Source organism: Bubalus kerabau, chromosome 12 (genome assembly GCF_029407905.1).
Source record: "Bubalus kerabau isolate K-KA32 ecotype Philippines breed swamp buffalo chromosome 12, PCC_UOA_SB_1v2, whole genome shotgun sequence".
Lineage (NCBI taxonomy): Eukaryota > Metazoa > Chordata > Mammalia > Artiodactyla > Bovidae > Bubalus > Bubalus kerabau.
This window is the reverse complement of record NC_073635.1, coordinates 53,534,212-53,560,537: the sequence shown is the minus strand read 5'-3', so window position 1 is coordinate 53,560,537 and position 26,326 is coordinate 53,534,212. Positions and strand designations below refer to the sequence as shown.

The following is a 26,326-nucleotide window of genomic DNA, read 5'->3' as shown; positions in this document are numbered from 1 at the left end:
ATGTTCTTATGCAATACAGTGACAACCCCAGTGTGTGTTGCTGAGAAGGAGAAATAAGCTTTTATTTCCAGCATTTCACATGATTATCTGAAACCTTTTTAGAGCTTCAATTTGCTGAGTCTCCCACAACATCTGTTTATCAGGATTTCCTCCCTGACTCAGGAGCCCTGGTGAGAGCCCTGGTCAGAAGCCCTCTTTTTATGGGCTTCCCTGGTGGCTCAGATCCCCTGGAGAAGGGAAAGGCTACTACTCCAGTATTCTGGCCTGGAGAATTCCCATGGACTGTATAGTCTCTGGGGTCACAAAGAGTCGGACGTGACTGAGCAACTTTCACTTTCATATATATATGAAAAGTTAAAAGTGAAAGTGCTAGCTGCTTAGACAAGTACAATTCTTTGCAACCCTATGGACTGCAGCCTGCCAGTCTCCTCTGTCCATGGGATTTTCCAGGCAAGAATACTGGAGTGGGTAGCCATTCCCTTCTCCAGGGGATCTTCCCAACCCAGGGATCGAACCCAGGTCTCCCACATTGCAGGCAGATTCTTTACCAGCTGAGCCACAAGGGAAGCCCTGATATATATATATATATATATATAGATATAGATATATATGTTCACACATATACAGACATATATACACACACATATATGTATCAATATCTATCTCTAAAATAGAACATGAATCACTATGCCAGTATTTATATGGGTTATGTATGTACTGACCCACAGACTAGTGTTTTAAGTATCTCATGGGAGGGTGAATCTCTCCTTATTCACAAACTATTTATTGTGTCCTTCTTGTAAGACTAAAATGAAGGAAATAATCTAGATGTTTGCTGCCTATAGAATCCTGGAGTAGCACCAATGTCAAAGTTGCATAGGAAGAGCTGAGTGTACTTATAGATGCTGTGAAGTTTTATGTGTTGCTAGTGATTGGTTGATTAGTTGGTTTGCTTGGTTTGGATTAGCAGTGATATTTTTTAAAGCCTTGAATTGAAAATTTCTTCAACTTCTTTTAACATCTCAAGAAGTTAAAAATGCTTGAGCAAATATCGAACTTTTAAATTGTAACAAATTCATTCTCTTTGTGCTGTATTTACATGGATAACTGAGTTGATATATATAGTTAACATAAATATAGTAAATAATAGAAATATAGTTTCCTCTATGTATAAGCAAATAGCATTTAGTATCGTCCCAGGTGGCCCCACTGGTAAAAAGCCTAAAGGTATGAGACGCAGTTTCAGTCCCCAGGTCAGAAAGATCCCTGGAGAAGGAAATGGCAAACTGCTCCAGTATTCTTACCTAGAAAATTCCATGGACTTTTTTTTTCCTAGTGGGCTACAGTCCATGGGGTTGCAAAGAGTCAGGCACAACAGAGCTCACACACACACACACAAATTGCGTTTGAAAACAAATCTCCTTATAAACTGATGACAGATATCTACATGGACATTATTTTGATAAGGATCCAAGTACAATCAGATGTCTAGTGGTGGTGGAGAGCTTTCTAAAAATTAAGCTGGTGACCTGTTTGGAGTGCCTCTAGATGGTTTTATTGTTAAGACTTTGGAGGCCACTGTTGGAGGCAAAGAAGCTGCCTTCCTAGGTCTGAGAGGCAAAAACTACTGATCTTTAACATTTAACCACTTCAGGTGGAATACATGTAACATTAAAATGCTGGTATGTCAAAATGGGAATTGCTTCACTGAACCCTCAAATGAGTTTTGAGTGAAATGACCTTGTAGTGACTTTGTCAGATAGTCAGGCTTTCCTGCTTGGGACACAATCAAAGCTACATTTCAATCAAAAGCACCTTTCTCACTTTTCAATCTTAGACTACTTCTAGCACTTAACAAGTCTGTGTATGATTAACTAGTTTCATAGTTAGAAGTAGAAGTGAACAGAACACCATCAAATTTAACTTTTGAAGTTATACTTCTCTGATTAATAAATGGAAGTTTATGTGTATAGAGCAACACAAGAAGTAAAGGTATCATGGAGGTGGTTGTTGTCATTGTTTAGTTGCCGAGTCATGTCTGACTCTTTTGCAACCCCCAGGACTGTAGGCCGCCAGGCTTCTCATTCCAGGAGATTTCCCAAGCAAGAATACTGGAGTGGGGTGCCATTTCCTTCTCCAGGGGATCTTCCCAACTCAGGGATTGAACCAGTGCGTCTTGCATTGGCAGGTGGATTCTTTACTGCTGATCCACTGGGGAAGCCCCTGTCATTGAGTAGGCGAGTCTAATTTTGCCCAAGATATCAATACTGTTAATATGTCCAGTTAAGTAACTGTGATATTTTAGTGACATTTTAGTAATATCTGGACATATGTTAGGGTTCACCGGTGGCTTAGCGGTAAAGAATCTGCCTGCTAATGCAGGAGATACAAGTTCGATCCCTGGATCAGGAAGATCTTCTGGAGGTAGAAATGGCAACCCATGCCAGTATTCTTGCCTGGAAAATTCCATGTACAGAGGAGCCTGGCAGGCTATAGTCCATAAGATTGCAAAGAGTCAGACACAACTGAGCACAGAGATATGTTAGTAGAAGAAGCATTTTATACCCTGAACAGAACCTAGATACTTCTGAGATTCCTTTATTTAAATTAAAAAAGAAAATTTTAAGGATCACCAATTAATCATATTTGAAGTAGTAACATTTTAAAAGTATTAATAAAGAGTAAGACTATTCATTTTGAATAACCTTGAGTCAATTAATAAATATAACTAACACTCCAACACCCTGTAACAGTCAACCGCAGACAAATGCTTGTTGACAGACGTTCTACTCATATTTTTGTAACTGTCCAAATGAAAAAGAAGAGATTTTTGTTCTTTTTTCTATATATATGAGGCTATTGGCCATTGCAGAATAAGAGGTCAATGCTGCTGCTGCTAAGTCTCTTCAGTCATGTCCGACTCTGTGTGACCCCATAGACAGCAGCCCATCAGGCTCCCCCGTCCCTGGGATTCTACAGGCAAGAACACTGGAGTGGGTTGCCATTTCCTTCTCCAATGCATGAAAGTCAAAAGTGAATAGCAGATGTCAAATAACCCAGAAACTCAACACTTCCTAGTTCTGATTCATTGCTTCACATTTTGCCCATGGATGCCTGTGACAAAGTGATTGGCAAACCCTTGGCCATGGACAATGGAAGGTTTCCCAGGGCTAACTCTATGATTCTTCTTGTGTTTGCCTTTGATCTGTCACTCGGTCAGTCCATAAATCTAAGGCTCTTAAAATGTCAAGACAATGTTTCTTTCAACATGGTAAGGATTATCTATCAAAGACTTTACATTTTTTTTCTTTGCTCATTTTAAATGAATCGTTCAAGACTGAAGGTATTTCCATAGTTGTACAAGAGGATGATACAGCCAAGACCATGTTGTTTCGAAGCCAGGGAGCCAGGGTCTTCATTCTCTAAAGAAAACCAAATAAGGTTTTCACTGTGTAGCTAATATGCAATGATTGATGATCTTTAGAGAAACATGCCTAATGCTAATAAGTGATTAAGTGCTTTCAAAGATGTTGACAGATATAGCCTGAGCTGAAATGCGATTCTAGATATAATTTATGATGTGAAGCATTTTCTTTGAGGACTTTGCAAAGTTAAGAAGAGGTTGGTTATGTCTGGCAGATAGCTGAGCATGGTATATGGATGTAGCTTAGCCAGCAAATTCTCTAATTTTAGACTTTTTTTTTTCTTTCCAATGCTTTTATTTTAGAGATTTACTATTTGTCTTTCCTAAAAGATCCTCTGGTGAAATTGGTAAAGAAATAAGAAAATGGCCAAAATGGGGTGGTAGAAGAAAGAGAATGAGGATTGTTCTTGAGTCAGAAATTATTAGCAGGGACTTACTTCCCTGGGGGTCCAGTGGTTAAGACTTTGTCTTCTGGTGCAGAGGGTATGGGTTCGATCCCTGGTCAGGGAGCTAAGATTTCACATCCCTCGCAGCCAAAAAACCAAAGCATAAAACAGAAGCAATGTTGTAACAAATTCAATAAAGACCTTAAAAATGGTCCACATAAAAAAAAAAAAAGAAAAAAAAAAAAAGAAATATATCAGCAAAGTTGACTGAGGCATTTTGTCCCCAAGATTCCTTTCCAGACATACTCATGCCTTCTCACCCTTGTGTTTCTACTTCTCTCCTCCTTAGCTTCATTTTACTTTCCAGAAAGGAGTAACCCAATTCTCTGGGTGTTAGGTTCTATATGTCGCCTTCCCCCTCACGCAATGTTTTTAATTTATATTAAAGAGCTTTTGACTTCCATAGTAATCAAATGTTTTCTAAGCACAGATTATTCTGTAAACCATTCTCTGGATAGAATTAGGTTTAAGTAAGACATGAAATGACTCAAGATTTGTTGAATTTATTAAGTTTGAGAGTCACTTTCCGAGCCATGAGATCATCAGGTTATAATTCTTTTGTTTCTTCAGGTGTCACAGTGATCTTCAAAGATTCAGCCCAGAGAAGTGAATCTGACCATAAAGCTAGACTTGTGAATAGCATTTCTTAATGCTCTTAGTTGAATCTTTTCAACATATGTGACATGTCAATGAAAGCTTTTAAGCACAAATTGAGGATAAGTTTTCAGGTTCAGATCATAGAAGAGTAGCCATCCAGTTATTTATTGGCCTGTTACAGATGTGGAAATAAATTTCATTGTAACCCGAGAAGGGATATATATTTAAGGTGAAGTTAATTTACTCCTAAGACATATTTATTTTTTATCTTTTTATTCTGTCTCTTTGCTGCTCTTAGAGCTTTTGTTTCAGGAAACTTAACTCATTTTAATGGAGTCACTCATCTATTTCAGCCAGTCTTAGGAATCTTTTCAGAGCAGTGGAAAGCCCTTTCTTTGCTGGAGTGCACACAACAGATTCCTGGGACAGGGTCTCTGTCTTACACAACTCCAGGGGGTGCTGTTCATACTGTAGTCTATTTAAATGGCACCTTTGGCCTATTCTTTAAGTGATTAAGTGCATTTTAACAGATGTAAGATGGAACTTGAAATTGATATTTGTCCCCAGGGCACAAGTACCATGTAAGTCAAGAAAATATTTTCTGTGCACTTTACCAGCAGCTTAAACTCTCACTGTATTTTTTTAATTAAATTTATTTATTTTTAATTGAAGGATAGTTGCTTTACAATATTGTGTTGGTAGCCACCAAACATCAACATGAATCGGCCATAGGTATACTTATGTCCCCTCCCTCTTGAACCTTCCTCCCACCTCCCTCCCCATCCCACCCTTCCAGGTTGTCACAGAGCTCCAGTTTGAATTAAAGAAAAAAAAAAGAAAAGAAAGGGAGATCAATCGGACATGGGAAATCCTTGAATGAGGGTGTCTTATCTTATTAAAACGCCAGTTCAAATGCACAAAAACTCTTATCTGCCACAGGAAACAGAGATAAAAGCAAAAGACTACACCCTTCCCCAAACTTGTGTAACACAGCCACTCCATTATTTCCTTCTTTTGACTCTGTAAAAATATTTCTATACTATCAGTCATATGAAAGAAATGTTCACAGTTCATCACCAGATGGAATAGACAACAGTCTGGCAAAGTAACCCTGGTTGTCACTTGTAATGTGTTGCCCACCCACCTTCCTAAAAGCATCTCTGTGCTTTCCGAATTCATCTCCGCCACGCTTACAAATAACACACCTCATAGAATCCCAGCAGATAGTGAGAAATAGTGGGTTCTGTTTTATACCAGTCATTTCCCTGACACGTTTGAGGAGGAGAGAGAGAGGGGAGGGGAGGAATTTTGCTTTCCACTTTTTCCTGTCTGCTTAGCAAGCGGAACTCCCAGAGAAGAGCCAACACCTCATTTCTGGAGGCCCTGGCTTTATGTGTCAAGAAGACTTGATCTATCTGGTAGGGAGGAGGACCTGGACTAGACAGTACAAAATCAATCGATCAGTAGTAAGCACAGTCATCTCAATTCTCAGAAGAATTGTTTCAAATATGGGAACTGAAAAGCTCATGACAAGTCTTAATACAAGATGTCTGTCTTATGATCAAATTCATTCACTCATCCATGAACTCATTCATTCATCATTAAGAGCCAACTCACTGGAAATGACCCTGATGCTGGGAAAGATTGAAGGCAGGAGGAGAAGGGGACCACAGAGGATGAGATGGTTGGGTGGCGTCACTGACTCGGTGGATGTCAGTTTGAGCAAACTCCAGGAGATGGTGAAGGACAGGGAAGCCTGGTGTGCTGCAGTCCATGGGATTGCAAAGAGTCAGACACGACTTAGTGACTGAACAACAACAACAACATTTAATGAGCAGTCACTGTGTGCCAGGCACTATGCTCGCCACTAAAAACGTTGTAGAATGTTCTGAAACTAAGAACCAGTTAAAGCTCAGTGTATCCTGTTAATTTTTTTATTTTATTTTATTTTTTAAACTTTACATAATTGTATTACTTTTGCCAAATATCAAAATGAATCCGCCACAGGTATACATGTGTTCCCCATCCTGAACCCTCCTCCCTCCTCCCTCCCCACACCATCCCTCTGGGTCGTCCCAGTGCACCAGCCCCAAGCATCCAGTATCGTGCATCGAACCTGGACTGGCAACTCATTTCATACATGATATTTTACATGTTTCAATGCCATTCTCCCAAATCTTCCCACCCTCTCCCTCTCTCTCAGAGTCCATAAGACCATTCTATACATCAGTGTCTCTTTTGCTGTCTCGTACACAGGGTTATTGTTACCATCTTTCTAAATTCCATATATATGTGTTAGTATACTGTATTGGTGTTTTTCTTTCTGGCTTACTTCACTCTGTATAATAGGCTCCAGTTTCATCCACGTCGTTAGAACTGATTCAAATGTATTCTTTTTAATGGCTGAGTAATACTCCATTGTGTATATGTACCACAGCTTGCTTATCCATTCATCTGCTGATGGACATCTAGGTTGCTTCCATGTCCTGGCTATTATAAACAGTGCTGCGATGAACATTGGGGTACACGTGTCTCTTTCCCTTCTGGTTTCCTCAGTGTGTATGCCCAGCAGTAGGATTGCTGGATCATAAGGCAGTTCTATTTCCAGTTTTTTAAGGAATCTCCACACTGTTCTCCATCGTGGCTGTACTAGTCTGCATTCCCACCAACAGTGTAAGAGGGTTCCCTTTTCTCCACACCCTCTCCAGCATTTATTACTTGTAGACTTTTGGATCGCAGCCATTCTGACTGGTGTGAAATGGTACCTCATAGTGGTTTTGATTTTTTTGAAAAATAGAAAGGAGAATGGTGATTATGGTTAATGAGACAATTGAACATTTGTTAGTACAAGATGGTTAACTTTGGCATTTCCTGACCATTTGGGTCTAGATTCCATTGGGTATTAAGAATGGTATGTATTAATAGGATTTTCTCCATTTAATTTGTCAAGAATGTAATTTTTAATTAAAAAAGAGAATTGGAAAATATAAATATCCCCAGTTGGAAAGATTTTGTAGGACTCATTTAGCAATACCTTTAAAGAAAAGACACTGATTTTCTATTCACACTGTTTATCCTTTTAGAAATTTTTTAAACTATGTAATATAAAAATATGTATATACTATAATAGTATATAGTACATAGTATAAACTATGTACTATAAAAATATTTTTACAATATGATATGAAGTTTTTAGTATTCTGTTGCCTTTTTTATTTCTCAAACAGCTGTTTCAACATAAAGTTATGATATCATGTGCATCTTTGAGTAGAAATCTTATAGTCAGTATGACCATGACTGTTTTCAATCTAGTGTTTATTTGTTTGTTTATTTGTATTTATTTATACAAAAGAAATGTGCTAGCAAAGCAGTGGAAGCTTTAGGGGAAAGAGGCAAGCCTGAGGACAGGCTGTCATTTGTCAAATGGACACTACATTGCTCCTAGGACCAACACTAACAAAAGCTCTTTCTCAGATGAGCCATCACCATTGAAAACCAGTGTCAGTAACGGCAGTATTTTCTGACTGGCTCACATTTGATAAATAGTAAGTAATATCTATTCAAACTTAATTTTAAACAGGACCCCAACATTTAAGTTAGGTGGCAGGGACCTAGAAACAATATTGATCCCTGACATTTTTTTTTTTTTTTTTTGGCAATCAGAGAGATTTGGTTACATGCATAATTTGTCTTCAATACTCAGATTTTTCCCTTAAGTTATCTAACTGAATGACGAAAACTGCAAATAAGAAATATGAATGTATTATTGCTAGGTTTAAAGTTAGACTTGCTTCTTCTTGCAATAAAAGAGAATCAGTTTCCTCTACCAAAAGGAAAACTGAATTGTTGAACTTCAGATTATAGGCATTGGGTGTCATTATTTTTGTCAAGAAATAGTGAAATAATTTCCAAGAATTATGAAAACCTCTAAGAACATTCTTTCACCAAATTTTAAAGTGGCATCTTGGTTGAGATTGATTTTTTTTTTTAAGTTCACAGCTTTTCCTCCACTCAGGGCAAGAGATTAATGTCTTTGCATTCTTAATAAGCTCCAAGCCCTAAATTGCCAAGACATTCTGGATGGAGGCCATTTAGACAGAGATGAGCATCAACAGTAGGCATGGTCTATGTCACAGGAGATCAGGCTTCTCAGTGTCTCCACAAAGCCTTCTGATGGAGAAGCAGAGGTTGCCAAAGTCATCCTTCTGACTACAAAATAATAGAAACGGGCAATCAATCCCTCACCTTCTGTGGCCTCTCAGGACTGGCAGCATTCATGTCGGAATTGAAATCATGAAGGGTTTTTTGGCAGTCTCTTTTCCTTTGGAAGGGTAGATTAGAAAATTGTAATCTGTCGGTTGTGATTAAGTTTCTGACTATCTCTGTGTTGAACTAGAAGAGAATTGCTACAATTTTCGGTTTGTGTTTCCCTGTCCCCTGTGATAACTTGGGTCAGAGGTTGGACTGCAGGCCTCCCAGTGGTATGAAAAGCAATCATCCAATGTCTAGTCTGAGCCAAAAGCAATAATAACCTCAAAACAGAGCCTGGATTCAACGCAGAACTCATTTTCATTGGCCAGACGTCTCTCCCTTCAGTGACCAGACACTCATTCAATTTGACTCATCTAATGACTGTACCCTGTGACACTCACATTTGCATATTTAGAGATTGTTCAAGACAATAAGATACTTGAAACTATCTGAATTTTTGGACATTAGATGAATAAAATAGCCGGAGTTATCTATTACTTACCTAAGTGAGCATGTGTGTGCGTGCTAAGTCACTTCAATCATGTCCAGCTCTTTGCCACCCTATGGACTATAGCCCTCGGGGCTCCTCTGTCCATGGGATTCTCCAGGCAAGAATACTGGAGTGGGTTGCCATGCCCTCTTCCAGGGGAACTTCCTGACCCAGGGATCGAACCCACAGTATCATGTCTCCTGCAATGGCAAGTGGGTCTTTACCACAAACGCCACACAGGAAGCCTCACATAAGTGAGTGACCAAGGACAAATATATTCCCTGGTAGCTCAGCTGGTAAAGAATCCACCTGAAATTCAGGAGACCCCGGTTCAACTCCTGGGTCAGGAAGATCCGCTGGAGAAGGGATAGGCTACCCACTCCAGTATTCTTGGGCTACCCTGGTGGCTCAGCTGATAAAGAATCCACCTGCAGTGTGGGAGACCTGGGTTGTCCTGACTCAGGGTCTCTCAGGAGGGTCAAGTTATTGGTGGGGCTGACGTCATGAGAAGGCTTGTCCAAGGCTGGACACTTGGCAAATCAGTGCCAGCTGTTTTCAGGTGGCCTCAGTTCCTTGCCATGTTGCCTCTTCACAGGGACCCTTGAGTCTCCTTCTTGACATGGCAACTCCCTCAAAGCAATGATCCAAGAGCAGCAAGGAGGAACCCATAATGCCATCTATGAACTAGTCTCAGATGTCAGGCATCATCAGTCCCACCACATTCTATTCATTAAATGTGAATCATTAAGTACCCCCCCCCACCCCCGCTTCAAAGGGAGGGAAATGAGCTTCACCTTTTGAAGGGAGGACTGTCGAAGAATTTGTGGGCATGTTTAATACTGGAGTGGGTTTCCATGCCCTTCTCCAGGGGATCTTCCTGATCCATGAATTGAACCCAAGTCTCCTGCATTACAGGTGGATTCTTTTACTGTCTGAGCCATCAGGGGAGCCCTAAAAAACCAACACAGCAAGTTAATAAACTTCTAAGTACCTCTAAGTCTTTTAACCTATTAAAATGCAGTTTATAGTAATTTACCTTATAGGATTGCTTTGGGCATTCAATGATATACCATAGGTAAATGGCTTAGAATAGTGCCTAACCCATTGTAAATGTTAGTTTTCCTTTTTCTTCCCCCTCTGATACATATAAAGATAGAATGATTAGAAAGACTACCTAGATGCAGTAGTTTATACCAAATTGTGCCTGGAAGGATTCTTTCAACTGGTTGGAATCTTTTTATTATGTTTGCAAGGGTAATTGACAAGTCTTCTAAACCACCTTGAGCTTGTAGCTGGTTCAGATTTGCGGGATCCTGGGTCTTCTACATTTCTGTCAATGTCTTCACCATTCATATGATCAACTTCTTTGAGTTTTCTGGCTCCTCACATCTTATATCCAACCCATCAACAAGTCCTGCTAGCTCTGTTATCAAAATATATCCTGTCTATAATCCATTCCTTTCAGTTGCAAGGCACCACAAGTTTCAGCCCATGATCTCTCATCAAATCTTTTCTTGACTATTCTAGTTGTCTATCATTGTCTATCTAGTCTATTCATAGTCTACCATACCACTTTCTAGATCTTTTTATGTTTTTAGAATGAGAAGGGTTTTGGTGTGTGTTTTTTTTTTTTTTTTTTTTTAATGTGGACAATTTTGTTTCAAGACTTTGTTGAATTTGTTACAGTATTGCTTCTGTTATTTATGTTCTGGTTTTATTAGCCATAGACGTATGGAATCTTAGTTCCCTGACCAGGAATCAAACCTGCAACTCCTGCACTGAAAGGTGAAATCTTAACCACTGGATCACCAGGGAAATCCCTGGAGTGATTTTTTTTTAACATAAATAAGATGATGCCATCTCCCTGTTCAAAATATTGCAATGGATTTCCTTAAAAAAAAATCACACTCCTCCCTCTAACTATATCTAAACTGGTCTGGAACACTCCAGTCAGCCTTAAGAAACTTCTTTTCATCTCCTCCTCTCACTAGGCTTATTTTGACCTCAGGACCTTTGTATTTGCTCTTTCCTCTGCCTAGAATACAGTCCGCATGGCTTACTCTTTTATTTTAGTCAAATCCCTACTGAAGGTTGCCTCTTGTGAGAGAGACCTGACTGGTGGTACAGGGGTTAAGACTTTGCTTCCAATGCAGTGGGTGCAGGTTGGATCCCTGGTTGGGAAGCTAAGATCCCACATGCCTCATGGCCAAAAAAATCAAAGCATAAAGAAGAAGCAATATTGTAGCAAATGTAATAAAAACTTTAAAAATGGTCCACATCAAAACTATCTTTAAAACAAGAAAGCACCCCAAATTTCATTATAATTTCTCAGTTCAGTTCAGTCACTCAGTTGTGTCCGGCTCTTTGTGACCCCATGAACTGCAGCACGCCAGGCCTCCCTGTCCATCACCAACTCCTGGAGCCTACCCAAACTCATGTCCATTGAGTCAGTGATGCCATCCAACCATCTCATCCTCTGTCGTCCCCTTATCTTCCTGCCCTCAATCTTTCCCAGCATCAGGGTCTTTTCCAATGAGTCAGCTCTTCGCATCAGCTGCCACAAATCCTGTGAACACCATATTAAGTATTTGTGTGTTCTTTCTCTGCCTCCCTCACTAGACTGTAAGCTCCATGAGAGCAGGGAGTTTGCCTTGTTCTCTGATAGGCCCCCATACTCCAAATGGTGTTGGCACATGGTGAGTATTGAATACATGTTTGTTGAATGAATAAATGAATAAGCAGAGTTATGAGCCAGCCCATTTTAATCCAGAGTTCACAAGTTAGAGGCTGGTCTGACACATAAAATTAGTTTGTTAACATGATGTTATTATCTGTTAATGTTTTTGTTTTTTCAAAAATTTGAATTAGTTGACAATTTTTATAAATTGTGAGATTTTATATAAACATTTGGGGATAAAAATCAAGATATTTTGGTATTGGGGATTTCTTATCAACAATCACATCATGTTTATTAGCACAGGCTCCTTTTAGACAGGATTTACCCCAGACCCCTCTGCCCTCTATTATTTCCTGACACCAGTGACTTTCTTGCACCTGGCTGCCTTCACTCTTGTGTGATCTGCCTGGCCTTGCAGGCTTTCTGACCCTAGAAAAAGCATATTTGCTGTAAGTTTGCCAAGATTTGTCTACATGTCGGTGTAATTTTTCACATCTGTCTTAGAAATGAAATTGGTCTCATGCTGGAGCTCTGAGACATATTCATACTGAGACACATGTTTCAGCTTTGGGTGCCATTCTAGTTGCCAAACAGTTACCCAGCATGACAAACTCAACAAAGAAATGTTACAAGTAGGAGAATGGAAAGACTTAATTATGTTTCAAACTAGTTTTCAACTTTGGAAGGTTATTCTTTAAAACATTAAAACACACATCAGTTCAGTTCATTCGCTCAGTCATGTCCGACTCTTTGTGACCCCATGAATCACATCACGCCAGGCCTCCCTGTCCATCACCATCTCCCGGAGTTCACTGAGACTCACGTCCATCAAGTCAGTGATGCCATCCAGCCATCTCATCCTCTATCGTCCCCTTCTCCTCCTGCCCCCAATCACTTCTACCATCAGAGTCTTTTCCAATGAGTCAACTTTAAACACACAGAGGTAGATTTAAAACAGTTTCTTTTCAAACTGCGTAAACATTTGACCCAGATGTTTACCTAATGTGATTCATTTACATTGTGTGTGGGGCATACCCAATTGTCCTACAAAAGAAAATCATGAGTTTAACAGAAGATGGCTGCATAGTTAGTTTGAAATAGAAATGTATGTATAGTAGCAAGAAGTAAGTCATTTTGCTCACTGAATAACTAGTGCCTATGTATTTTAGGGACTTGAATACTTAAGCATCTGCTGTGTGTTAGGAACTGTGGTAGACAATTGCAGAAGTTGTATTCTGTCTGATAGGCTAGGGGTTGCAGACAGCAAAACTTAACAAAACGAGCAAGTATACTATACTATACACGGTAGGAGTTAATAAGTGCTGTAGGCGTAAAGGAAAGTGGAGTAGAAAGACGGACATGTGGAGGCCTGACCATTTCCTATCCTTAGCAGTGTGGTCACATTGAAAAGGTGAGACTTGAGTAAGAGCTAAGAGAAGTAAAGGTTTTAGCCAAGTGGATCTGTGGGGGGAAAGCCTTCTGGGAGAAGGAAGGACTCAGGTGAAGTCTTAAGGAAAAAGCATGCCTTATATTGAACACATGCTGAATAGTGTGCTGACTGACAGCACAGTTGACCAGAGTGAAGAGTAAGTACACGAACACACACTCTGTTCTCCATAGGAGTCATCTGTGCTTAGTCGCTTAGTCGTGTCCAACTCTTTGCAACCCCATGGACTCTAGCCCACCAGGCTCCTCTGTCCATGGGGATTCTCCAGGCAAGAATACTGGAGTGGGTTGCCACTCTCTTCTCCAGGGGATTTTTTCCAACCCAGGGATAGAACCCAGGTCTCCTGCATTGCAGGCAGATTCTTTACCAGCTGAGCTACCAGGGAAGCCCAGGGAGACATCTAGTCTAACTAAGGAACACTTTTCACCTATTTTTGATTAATCTTTATTTTGATTTGGCCATCAACTGAGCATTGGAGACTTCATAAGAGTATGAGAGGCATTTTTAGCACTACAGGCTCAATTTAAAAAAAATTTTTTAAACTGGAATATAATTGTTTTACAATGTTGTGTTAGTGTCTGCTGTGCAATGAAGTAAATCAGCAGTATGTGTACATATATCCTCTCTCTCTTGAGCCTCCCTCCCACTGCCCCCCATGTCACCCCTCTAGATCATCACAGAGCACTAATCTGAGCTCCTGGTGCTATACAGCAGCTTCCCATTTTTGTAAGGAGAACTTAAGCAATTGGCCCCAGTTGGCCCTGCAGTAGAAGATACCTTGACCCTAAGCTCCTGTTCATGTGTAGCTAATTCTCCTGAATTGTCTGCCCTTTCATGATTGCCAGCCCACTCTCTTGTTCCAAATATGTAACAAATGCAGATGATTTCCAGAGGAGCCCATGAGAAAAAGAATAAGAACTGAAATTTGTTATTTTTCTCACAAGCTCATTCACCTCCTCTAAGTAATACATACAGTTCAAGAGCACCCTGTAAACATTTCCCTAACAGAGCTTTGTGTCTCCTCGATGCAGCTGCTCGCCAAGGACTGGCCCTTTGGGGTTGAGATGTGTAAGCTGGTGCCTTTCATTCAGAAGGCTTCCGTGGGCATCACTGTGCTGAGTCTATGTGCTCTAAGTATTGACAGGTAAGAGCATGTATCTAAGTGACATATATCCTGACCACGATCCTAGTGGTTGCTACGTTACTTAGAAGGTAAACTGTAATTCAATAAAAACCAGGCTCTGCCAGCTTGGCAACTGATTCTGTTTTGTTTTTCAGATATCGAGCTGTTGCTTCTTGGAGTCGGATTAAAGGAATCGGGGTTCCAAAATGGACAGCAGTAGAAATTGTTTTAATTTGGGTGGTCTCTGTGGTTCTGGCTGTCCCTGAGGCCGTGGGTTTTGATATAATTACCAGTGATCACACAGGAAATAAACTGAGAATCTGCTTGCTCCATCCCACTCAGAAAACAGCATTTATGCAGGTAAATTTTACTTTTCTTTCCCTTTTCTGCTCTTGCCTTATAAATGTTTAGCTATTTTCCCCCAATCTCTTCTTTTTGGGAAATTATTGATTTATGACTATCCTTGGCATAAATTAAAAGTGTAGGTCCCAGGACCTCAGGGTTAACAGCGGGACTAATGACCCATGCTGCAAGAAGCTAGGTCATTACTTCTCCAAGAATTCCCTGATTCTCAGGAATACAGATAAGCCAAGTTGACATAAGAGAATCGATTGGAATTTATAGCTTTTCTACTCAAATTCACATAAGAACTGGCAGCTACAACATATTTTGCATTAAGCAACACAGCAGTCATTGGAGGCAGTGTGTGGTTAAAGGAATGATCAAGGAGAAGTCCCCCTGGTATGGATAGACTGGTAGAAATCTACGTGACTCCATGAATCTTGGTATGAATGACAAGCTTGTCCTCTCTCTAAAGGGAAAGCTGCTATTGCAAAGAACTTCATCTTGTCTATTTATTTAAGAGTGTTTAATTAGGGAATGGGGAAAAATAGCAATGCTGGCCATCAGAAAATAGACCCTAAGTGAAAAAGGCTCTTCCCAACAGAAAGGGTGAGGAGAAGTTAATGCAAAGGGAGTGGGCCCAAATGTCACAAATAATTATTTTCTATTTTACACATAAGTTTATATAAGACTTTATGTATATGTGTATAGATCATGATAAACAGAAGACTAAAGAGGGGCTTTAATGGGAAACTGAAAATGAAAATGCTGTTTCCTTGTTTCTTATTAGTTACAATAGAAAAAGTGCTGCATGGGTGTGCGCTAAGTCGCAGTCATGTCCCAATCTTTGCGACCCCATGGCTATTACTCCACCAGGCACCTCTGTCCATGGGATCATCCAGGCAAGAATACTAGAGTGGGTTGCTGTGCTCTCCTCCAGGGGATTGTTCCAACCCAGGGATCGAACCCGCATCACTTATGTCTCTTGCATTGGCAAGCGGGTTCCTTACCATAAGCACTACCTGGGAAGCCCAAAGTACTGCATAGATTCCATGACTTCTGTTCCAACAGAGACATATCTGGAACAACAATCTTTAAAAGGAAAAGGAAAGAAGAACGAGTAAGAGAGAAGTCATTTTATAAGCAATTTTGATTTTTAGTTGGTAGTTCAGATGTATACATTCCTGAGCTAAATGATTACTATAGACCTCTTCCTACCTGCTTTCCCCAGAAACAAACTTGTTAAAAAGTGAGAAGTTCCCCAAAACACTAGAATATCTTTACACATCCAGATGTGGTATTTCACACAAGGAGTTCCTTTCACTTGTGTGAAGACAAAAATATTTGAGTTATCAAGAATTTAAAATTTTGCCCAATTGCTTACATTTTTGTATATAATTATAGCACACTGCCTTAGATAATTGAAACACCTTTTAGGAAAAGTTTGTCTCACTTAATTTTTTGTTCAGCAGACAAAAAATTCTACATAGTAGAATAAAGATTCTACTGAAAGATTCTACATAGTATTTATAAAATGGGTCTACTTTAGAAGATTATTCCTTGATGAGCATTTTTTAATATTTGATGTGTAAGATTTTCTTACAGAGGAATATTAACTATAACATCCTTTCTTCCCCATAGTTTTACAAGACAGCTAAAGACTGGTGGCTATTTAGTTTCTATTTCTGCCTGCCATTGGCCATCACTGCATTGTTTTATACCCTGATGACTTGTGAAATGTTGAGAAAGAAGAGTGGTATGCAAATTGCTTTAAATGATCACTTAAAACAGGTAAGGAAACAGAAATATTTGCTGACTCATGATTACAATTCCAATTATGAATATGGAAATTATTGTAGTGATAATAAACTAAAGGTATCATATACTAGAGCATAATTCCTTATTCTTAGTCTGATATTTTTAATATGGTTTATACTATCTACCTGGAGATACCCTACATAATCTAAAGGAATGTAAAAAGAGCCATCATGTTTTTAGATAAACCATTTTTATTGGAGTATAATTGCTTGGCAGTGCTGTGTTAGTTTCTGCTGTGCAGTGAAGTGAATCAGCTGTATGTATACATAGATCCCCTCCCTCTTGGACCTCCCTCTCACCACCGCCCATCCCACTCAGCTAGGTCATCACAGAGCACTGAGCTGAGCTCTCTGTGTTAAACTGCAGGTTCCCACTATCCATTTATACATGGTAGTATATTGATGTCAAGCCTAATCTCCCAGTTCATCCTACCCTCCTCTCCCCTGCTTGGTGTCCACACATCCTTTCTCTGTGTCTGTGTCTCTATTCCTGCCCTGCAAATAGGTTCATCTGTACCATTTTTCTAGATTCCACACATCAGATCAGATCAGTCGCTCAGTCGTGTCCGACTCTTTGTGACCCCATGAATCGCAGCATGCCAGGCCTCCCTGTCCATCACCACACCCAGAGTTCACTCACACTCACGTCCATCGAGTCAGTGATGCCATCCAGCCATCTCATCCTCTGTCGTCCCCTTCTCCTCCTGCCCCCAATCCCTCCCAGCATCAGAGTCTTTTCCAATGAGTCAACTCTTCACATGAGGTGGCCAAAGTACTGGAGTTTCAGCTTTAGCATCATTCCTTCCAAAGAAATCCCAGGGCTGATCTCCTTCAGAATGGACTGGTTGGATCTCCTTGCAGTCCAAGGAACTCTCAAGAGTCTTCTCCAACACCACAGTTCAAAAGCATCAATTCTTTGGCGCTCAGCTTTCTTCACAGTCCGACTCTCACATCCATACATGACCACAGGAAAAACCATAGCCTTGACTAGACGGACCTTTGTTGGCAAAGTAATGTCTCTGCTTTTGAATATGCTATCTAGGTTGGTCATAACTTTCCTTCCAAGGAGTAAGCGTCTTTTAATTTCATGGCTGCAATCACCATCTGCAGTGATTTTGGAGCCCAGAAAAATAAAGTTTGACACTGTTTCCACTGTTTCCCCATCTATTTCCCAGGAAGTGATGGGACCGGATGCCATGATCTTCGTTTTCTGAGTGTAGAGCTTTAAGCCAACTTTTTCACTCTCCTCTTTCACTTTCATCAAGAGGCTTTTGAGTTCCTCTTCACTTTCTGCCATAAGGGTGGTGTCATCTGCATATCTGAGGTTATTGATATTTCTCCCGGATATCTTGATTCCAGCTTGTGTTTCTTCCAGCCCAGCGTTTCTCATGATGTACTCTGCATATAAGTTAAATAAGCAGGGTGACAATATACAGCCTTGACATACTCCTTTTCCTACTTGGAACCAGTCTGCTGTTCCATGTCCAGTTCTAACTGTTGCTTCCTAACCTGCATACAAATTTCTCAAGAGGGCAGATCAGGTGGTCTGGTATTCCCATCTCTTTCAGAATTTTCCACAGTTTCTTGTGATCGACACAGTCAAAGGCTTTGGCATAGTCAATAAAGCAGAAATAGATGTTTTTCTGGAACTCTCTTGCTTTTTCCATGATCCAGTGGATGTTGGCAATTTGATCTCTGGTTCCTCTGCCTTTTCTAAAACCAGCTTGAACATCAGGAAGTTCACGGTTCACATATTGCTGAAGGCTGTCTTGGAGAATTTTGAGCATTACTTTACTAGCGTGTGAGATGAGTGCAATTGTGCGGTAGTTTGAGCATCCTTTGGCATTGCCTTTCTTTGGGATTGGAATGAAAACTGACCTTTTCCAGTCCTTGTGGCCACTGCTGAGTTTTCCAAATTTGCTGGCATATTGAGTGTAGCACTTTCACAGCATCATCTTTCAGGATTTGAAATAGCTAACTGGAATTCTATCACCTCCACTAGCTTTGTTCATAGTGATGCTTTCTAAGGCCCACTTGACTTCACATTCCAGGATGTCTGGCTCTAGGTCAGTGATCACACCATAGTGATTATCTGGGTCATGAAGATCTTTTTTGTATAGCTCTTCTGTGTATTCTTGCCATCTCTTCTTAATATCTTCTGCTTCTTTTAGGTCCATACCATTCCTGTCTTTTATTGAGCCCAACTTTGCATGAAATGTTCCTTTGGTATCTCTGATTTTCTTGAAGAGATCTCTAGTCTTTCCCATTCTGTTGTTTTCCTCTATTTCTTTGCACTGATCGCTGAAGAAGGCTTTCTTATCTCGTCTTGCTTTTCTTTGGAACTCTGCCTTCAGATGTTTATATCTTTCCTTTTCTCCTTTGCTTTTCACTTCTCTTCTTTTCACAGCTATTTGTAAGGCCTCCACAGACAGCCATTTTGCTTTTTTTGCATTTCTTTTCCATGGGGATGGTCTTGATCCCTGTCTCCTGTACAATGCTATGAACCTCACTCCATAGTTCATCAGGCACTGTATCTATCAGATCTAGGCCCTTAAATCTATTTCTCACTTCCACTGTATAATCATAAAGGATTTGATTTAGGTCATACCTGAATGGTCTAGTGGTTTTCCCTACTTTCTTCAATTTCAGTCTGAATTTGGCAATAAGGAGTTCATGGTCTGAGCCACAGTCAGCTCCTGGTCTTGTTTTTGCTGACTGTATAGAGCTTCTCCATCTTTGGCTGCAAAGAATACAATCAATCCGATTTCGGTGTTGACCATCTGGTGATGTCCATGTGTAGAGTCTTCTCTTGTATTGTTGGAAGAGGGTGTTTGTTATGACCAGTGCATTTTCTTGGCAAAACTCTATTAGTCTTTGCCTTGCTTCATTCTGTATTCCAAGGCCAAATTTGCCTGTTACTTCAGTGTTTTTTGACTTCCTACTTTTGCATTCCAGTCCCCTATAATGAAAAGGACATCTTTTTTGGGTGTTAGTTCTAAAAGGTCTTGTAGGTCTTCATAGAACCATTCAACTTCAGCTTCTTCAGCGTTACTGGTTGGGGCATAGACTTGGATTACTGTGATATTGAATGGTTTGTCTTGGAAACGAACAGAGATCATTCTGTCGTTTTTGAGATTGCATCCAAGTACTGCATTTCGGACTCTTTTGTTGACCATGATGGCTACTCCATTTCTTCTGAGGGATTCCTGCCCGCAGTAGTAGATATAATGGTCATCTGAGTTAAATTCACCCATTCCAGTCCATCTCTAGGATAAGAGGAAGGGCCGGCTAGTTAGGGGGGTTTAAATGGACATGTACACACAGCTATATTTAAAATGAATAACCAACAAGGACCTACTATATTAACACATAGACTTCTCCTAAATGTTGTGTGGCAGCCTGGATGGGAGGGGAGTTTGAGGGAAAAGGGATACATGTATATGTATGGCTGAGTCCCTTTGCTGTTCACCTGAAACTATCACAGCATTGTTTATTGGCTATGCTGCTGCTGCTGCTAAGTTGCTTTAGTCGTGTCCGACTCTGCGATCCCAGAGACGGAAGCCCACCAGGCTCCCCTGTCCCTGGGATTCTCCAGGCAAGAACACTGGAGTGGGTTGCCATTTCCTTCTCCAATGCATGAAAGTGAAAACGGAAAGTAAAGTTGCTCAGTCGTGTCCGACTCCTAGTGACCCCATGGACTGCAGCTCACCAGGCTCCTCCATCCATGGGATTTCCCAGGCAAGAGTACTGGAGTGGGGTGCCATTGCCTTCTCCTTATTGGCTATACCCCAATACAAAATGAAAAGTTTAAAGAAAAAGATGTCTCTAGTCATTTAGGTTCTAATTCACAGTAACTATTTAGTTTAAAACTCTGTGTCCTGAATTTTTACAAATGCCACTGACTTTTTGTAAACAGTATTAAACATTTTGTTTGGAAAGAGAGAATGCTGTGATTATAATGAGCCATCCATTACAGAGTCTGATTGTGGTTTTATTTCAGAGACGGGAAGTGGCCAAAACAGTATTTTGCCTGGTCCTTGTCTTTGCTCTGTGTTGGCTTCCTCTTCATCTTAGCAGGATTTTGAAGCTCACTCTTTATGATCAGCATGATCCCCGTAGATGTGAATTTTTGAGGTAAGTAAGGTAAAATAGAAATAGTTGTGTAAATAAATGCCATTCAGAAGTTTTTCCATTGATTCCTTTCATTGGCAGGAAGAGAGAGTACCATTTTTCTAATCCTAAAGCAATTTAAGATGCCTCCCCCTTTTTTTTTTTACTTTTGCTTCTATTTCCAATGGAGAAGTAAGGGGAGCTTTGGTGAACGCTGAGAATGGAGAGCCAGGGCTGTCCAAGTGAGTGAGTGCATGATTGAAAATACCAGATCTGGTTCTCCATTTTACTTTGTAAATCCTTTCTTTTTTAGACAGCCTGGGCACTTACAAAATATATTTCATTTTAAGGCAGAGAATTGAGCATGGGAGTGGGAATAGCGGTTAATGATATGACAGGGACAGAGAATAGGAGAAAGAGAGAGACAGAAGCAAAGAGAAAGAGAGAGAGGCAAAGAGAAAGAGAGAGAGAGATCAAAATCAGCAAAGACTAGTGATAAAGTTAAAATAACTATAAATGGGTAATTTTTAAATTTATAAAGCACAAAAGTCTTTAAAGGATTTGTGCTCATAGCACATAAATAAATTTTTGTATTATTTTTGCAGCTTTTTGTTGGTATTGGACTACATTGGCATCAACATGGCCTCCCTGAATTCCTGTATTAACCCAATAGCTCTGTATTTGGTGAGCAAAAGATTCAAAAACTGCTTTAAGGTAAGAGAGTATTCGAAAATTAAAAACCCTTGTAATCTGGTATCAAATATAACCCTTACAAACTATTAATATTTCTATCCAGAGAGATCTAGTCAATTGTTTTATAATTTTCCCTTGTATTACATGATAGATGATTGTTTAAATATAAATTTTGCTCATAAATCACTATAATTGATTTCTCCCTACAAATCCCAGTCAATCATTCACTACTGCCTCAACCAATCAGTTTTACTCATAGAATTACTCAGAAAATGAATAAAAAACTACATGCATTGATATCTGAATGCTCTCACATGATAAAATAAGAGCTACACATGAATTAAATGCACTATTTCCCTTTTTGGAAGATTTTGGACTAGGTAGCCCACTGCTAATTATAACTAAGTTAGTCTCCTTTTTCATACACAGGTGAGAATTACAAGTCAAACAAAGCAGCTTAATTCCAGTTCTACCTTTACTTTTCTGCCTTAATTCAATAGCAGTGTTCCTTGATATAGAATACGTGAAATTATTCCTCATTTGCCTGCTTCCATTTGTGTGTAACATCCATCCATTCATTCACTCCTTCAGTTACCTAGTATGGAATAAAATATTCCTTCCCTTAAATCCACTTGTTCCTAGTGTAACCAAACCTAGGTTGACTGCTTGTGCTCGTATACCAATAATTCCAGAGGCAAGTGTTAATAAAGAAGAAAAATACTTTCATCAGAAAAGCCAGCAATCTAGGGAGATGGTGGACTCGGGTGCAGAGACCAACTCTAAAGATTCTGTTCAGTCATGACAATTTTTAAAGGGAAAAATGGAGGGAGAAGAATCTCAGTGAATCATCCAGGTAGAAGGTTGGGTTCTGCCTCTCCATGGAAGGCAGACTGTCTGGCTCTCTCTTCAGATGTTATCTTGCCAAGTGATCTGCTTGCAGGATTGCTTGGGAGGATTGCTGTGGGTTCAGACCTAGTCCTGCTTCTTTTTATCTAGGAAAAGCATCAACAGGTTAGACAAGGCATCTTGTGCACTCAGTTGAGCATTAAGTCAGGAGTCAGTTTCAATTGCTTAGTGATCAAATCTCTAGGGGTGTGTTAGTTGCTCAGTCATGTCCAACTCTTTGTGACCCCATGGTCTGCAGCCCACCAGGCTCCTCTACCCATAAAATTCTCCAAGCAAGAATACTGGACTGGGCCATTCCCTTCTCCAGGGCATTTTCCCAACCCAGGGATTGAACCTCAGTCTTCTGCATTGCAGGCAGATTCTTTATCCTCTGAGCCACCAGAGAAGCCTATAATTAGGTTCTTTTAAGGTTAGAAGTGAACAGAAATAGGTAAACAGGAAAGGGACAAAGGAGCTGCTTTCAGTTCCCCACTGTCGACCACCATTCCATTTCTATGGAATTAGGGGTGAAGTTCTAGGGCACCATATTCTCAGAGTGGAAGACGTCAACATGGGTCTGTAGCATCTCTTTGCTGACAATTTTAGTTTTGTACTTAAATATATGGGGGGAACAAGCTACAATTATTTTGATGCCCACAAAGTTACAGATTATTATGGATGTATAGGTATGGTAATATTTCCACTTGCATAGGAAAAAAGCTTTGAGTTATATATTTATCAAATATTAAGAGTATTCCTCAAGTAATCAAGAGTAAGTATCCAAGAATTAAGTGTCTTTCTATTTCATTTTAATTAAAAGATGAAGAAGTTTAATTATATACATTTTTCTTCAGTGTAGCTTCTAGTTTAAAAACTTATCATATACTACTTCTGTAGTTATATGTTTTTAAGGGGAAAATAAGAGGTCATGGCAAGAAAGTGGCCCAAGAATTGCTGTTCATGCAGAGAAAGCCAGAATTCTGGTGAGCAAGGAGGGTTGTGATAGCGTAACTTGATGTAAACTTATAACGAAGTTACTTTGCTTTGTGCAGTCATGTTTATGCTGCTGGTGCCAATCATTTGAAGAAAAACAGTCCTTGGAGGAAAAGCAGTCGTGTTTAAAGTTCAAAGCTAACGATCACGGATATGACAACTTCCGTTCCAGTAATAAATACAGCTCATCTTGAAAGAAGGATTATTCATTTTCTTTATTTTGGACAGAAATCATTCAAACAAAGATGTGTCTGCCAAAGTGAAACAAAACAACGTGTGTGTTTGCACAAAACAATGTACAACTGTAAGAGTGATTATTTTCTTCACACTCAAGAGTTCCGCATGACATTTGATGAGCTGTTTACAGCATGAGAAGACAAGCAGTGAGAATTAAGAAAGCCTCATTGTGAAAGCACTTAATTCTTTACAGTTAGCACTTCACTATATTATAGCTCTTCAGAACTTCTGGTCTATTCAAACACCACTTACATTTAACTTGAGTTCACTCAGAATTCCTGTGAAAGATGTTTATTTTTGTAAATTAAGATGAATCTGATGTAAAGGAAAAATGTGTCACTGCAAAACAGAATTTGTAGATGAAATTTAAAATTTTAAAAATCTTTTAAAGTTTCACACCATTGGTAGGGATTATATTTGGAAACAACATGTGAAAATAGTTCAGCCGGTGTATTTTTGACATTAGAGATATATTTAAATGATCAGGAGGGAGAATCAGCGAGACTGAGGTTTTTGAAAATCATGCAACTTTACATTCAGATGAGATCAAATGTCACAAAGGGACAGAGAGAGAAGTTTTGGAATGCCATCCCAAATCACTGCTTTGAAATCGCCTATTCGTGTACTTGGCAAAGAAAGGACTACCTACAAATTTTTTTGAGGATTATTAAAGCATTCTTCTTTTACCACTGTAGTTTAAAAGCTGTACGTCTAGTTTTGTCATCTGTAAATACTTAGCTACAATACACAATGTGTAGATGATTAAACAGAGGGCAGGCCCCGGTGTTCATACCTTTACAACGGAGAGATGCCAGTAACCCCATCATGGACAGAATGTGAGTTGCCTGGAGCGTTGACCATATGGCCAAGGAGACAGCAGCATCTTCTCTGCAATTAAGGCGGTATCTGGCATATGTACCATGCGATAGTTAAAATACTGTCTCTAAGAGCATAGCTATTACAGTCAATGCAAGAGTCACCTTTAAAACTTATTACTAACTTTTACATTATTTTTGTAAATAACTAATAGAAACGAGTTCTGGATGCAGTGCCTTCCTGTCACAGGCAAAGCTGCTATATGAGACTGTTAAGAACCTTTTAACTTTGTGCATTCTTGCCGAATTCTTTCATCTCCCCAGCAAAGTGCCTTAGGTTAACTCAGATGAGATGTGTGTGAAAGTATGTACGAGAGAAAAATGGAAGACAGAGGAAATCAGATGGGGCGGGAGGAGACCCATGGGGACAGATTCCCATTCTTAGCCTGATGTTCGTCATTGCCCTTTACATCAATGCAAAAGGTCCTGATTCTGTTCCAGCAAAACACAGTGTAATGTTCTCAGAGTGGCTTCAGGAACAAATTGGGCCCAAGAGCTTTAACTCTGTCTTAAAATATAACAGAGTTTCTGGGTTGTTGTTTTTTTTTTTTTTTTTTTTTTTTGGTAACCCAGAGCCACATGTTGAGAATAAACGGGCAATGCTGCTTTCCAGTGCCTAAGGTGAGGATACCAAAAACCCAACAATGCCAGAAAGGAAAGACAAGTCATGGATTCATATGCCACATGGAATTTATATACACATCGCAGTCTTGTTTAGTAATGTCTTCCCAATCACATTTTCAGATCCTTGTCATCACAAAAGACATTTTAAACTTCAAATCTTATTTTAACTTTGGGTCACTACTGTTTTCAGTTTGTTAATGGATTTTTTTATTCCTATTTAAATTTGAGCTCATTTTGTGACGATTTCATTTTGATTCTTCCTCATTTACATCATTGTGCCCTTTCTCTGTGTCAGAATCATGGGCTGTAAACATCTTGCCAAATTTTAAACTGCACACAGAAAGTATATACATGCATTATTTATAATGAACTCATGCACAGAGTCGGACACGACTGAAGCAACTTAGCAGCAGCAGCAGCATGTTCAGTAGCTTTTCTAAAAATGGTTGATTCAAAATTTTAACAGACTGACAAAGGTTGGTAAGAAACAAACATGATTTCTCAGCATAAATAAAATCAATATGGGGAAAGGGGCTACTGTTTAATTTTCAAACATATTTTCTAGTATTAAGGACTGCATAATATAACAATGGACAAAAGTAGCATTAACATGGTTGTAAAGCTTAAAAGACTTATGACACTTTTAGATTTTCTCTTTTATATTTGCTAATATGGATGTGCATTAGTATTGATAGCTTACAACATATGGCCAAAGGAATATAGTTTATAACAAAGCATGAGTAAGCTGTAACTAACTTTATAAAATTGTAATATAACCATGTAAAATAATTATATATTTTGTTTTTTCTGAGGTCACTTAAAGTGGCAACTACTATAGTTGCTAATTCTTTATGATGTAAACAAAATCAATAAAAATTTAAATTGTTTTTGAAAAAGACCAGCTTATTTTTTCAGTGCACAAGCAATAATTTATTAAACACTAATTTAGTATTAAAGTTTAAAGGAAATATAAATGTCACAAATGTACATTACTTATGTTAAACACACAACCGTCAAGAAAGTATGAAAGTTCTTAAATTAAAATGCCAAGTTTCTGTTAATGGTTTATTGTTGCGAGTAACCAGATACATATATACATTCAATTTTCTGAAGTTATCTGATTGATAGTTGCCAATGGCACTTTATGTCTTTCTACCTCTGGTTTCTTGCCTGGGGAGCATTTCATTGTCTAATTATTACTGTACCATAGATGAAAGGTGAAAGGCTGAAATGAGATTTTGGAATCACTCATTTCATTTCACAAGCTCCTTTTGAGTATTTACTAAGTGCAAGAT

At 39.3% G+C, this 26,326-nt stretch overlaps 1 protein-coding gene across 2 annotated transcripts in view; it reads left to right on the top strand.

Annotated features, from left to right (window-relative positions):
* Window positions 1-25,917, top strand: part of EDNRB (endothelin receptor type B) — a 32,958-nt gene extending 7,041 nt beyond the window's left edge. For both annotated transcript variants that reach the window (XM_055542731.1, XM_055542730.1), the window contains exons 3-8: window positions 14,364-14,476; window positions 14,611-14,815; window positions 16,439-16,588; window positions 20,615-20,748; window positions 21,330-21,438; window positions 23,355-25,917. In XM_055542731.1, coding sequence (XP_055398706.1) covers window positions 14,364-14,476; window positions 14,611-14,815; window positions 16,439-16,588; window positions 20,615-20,748; window positions 21,330-21,438; window positions 23,355-23,489 — 846 coding nt within the window. In that variant the 3' untranslated portion in view covers window positions 23,490-25,917. The remainder of the gene's footprint in view (window positions 1-14,363; window positions 14,477-14,610; window positions 14,816-16,438; window positions 16,589-20,614; window positions 20,749-21,329; window positions 21,439-23,354) is intronic.
* The last annotated feature ends 409 nt before the right edge of the window (window positions 25,918-26,326 follow it).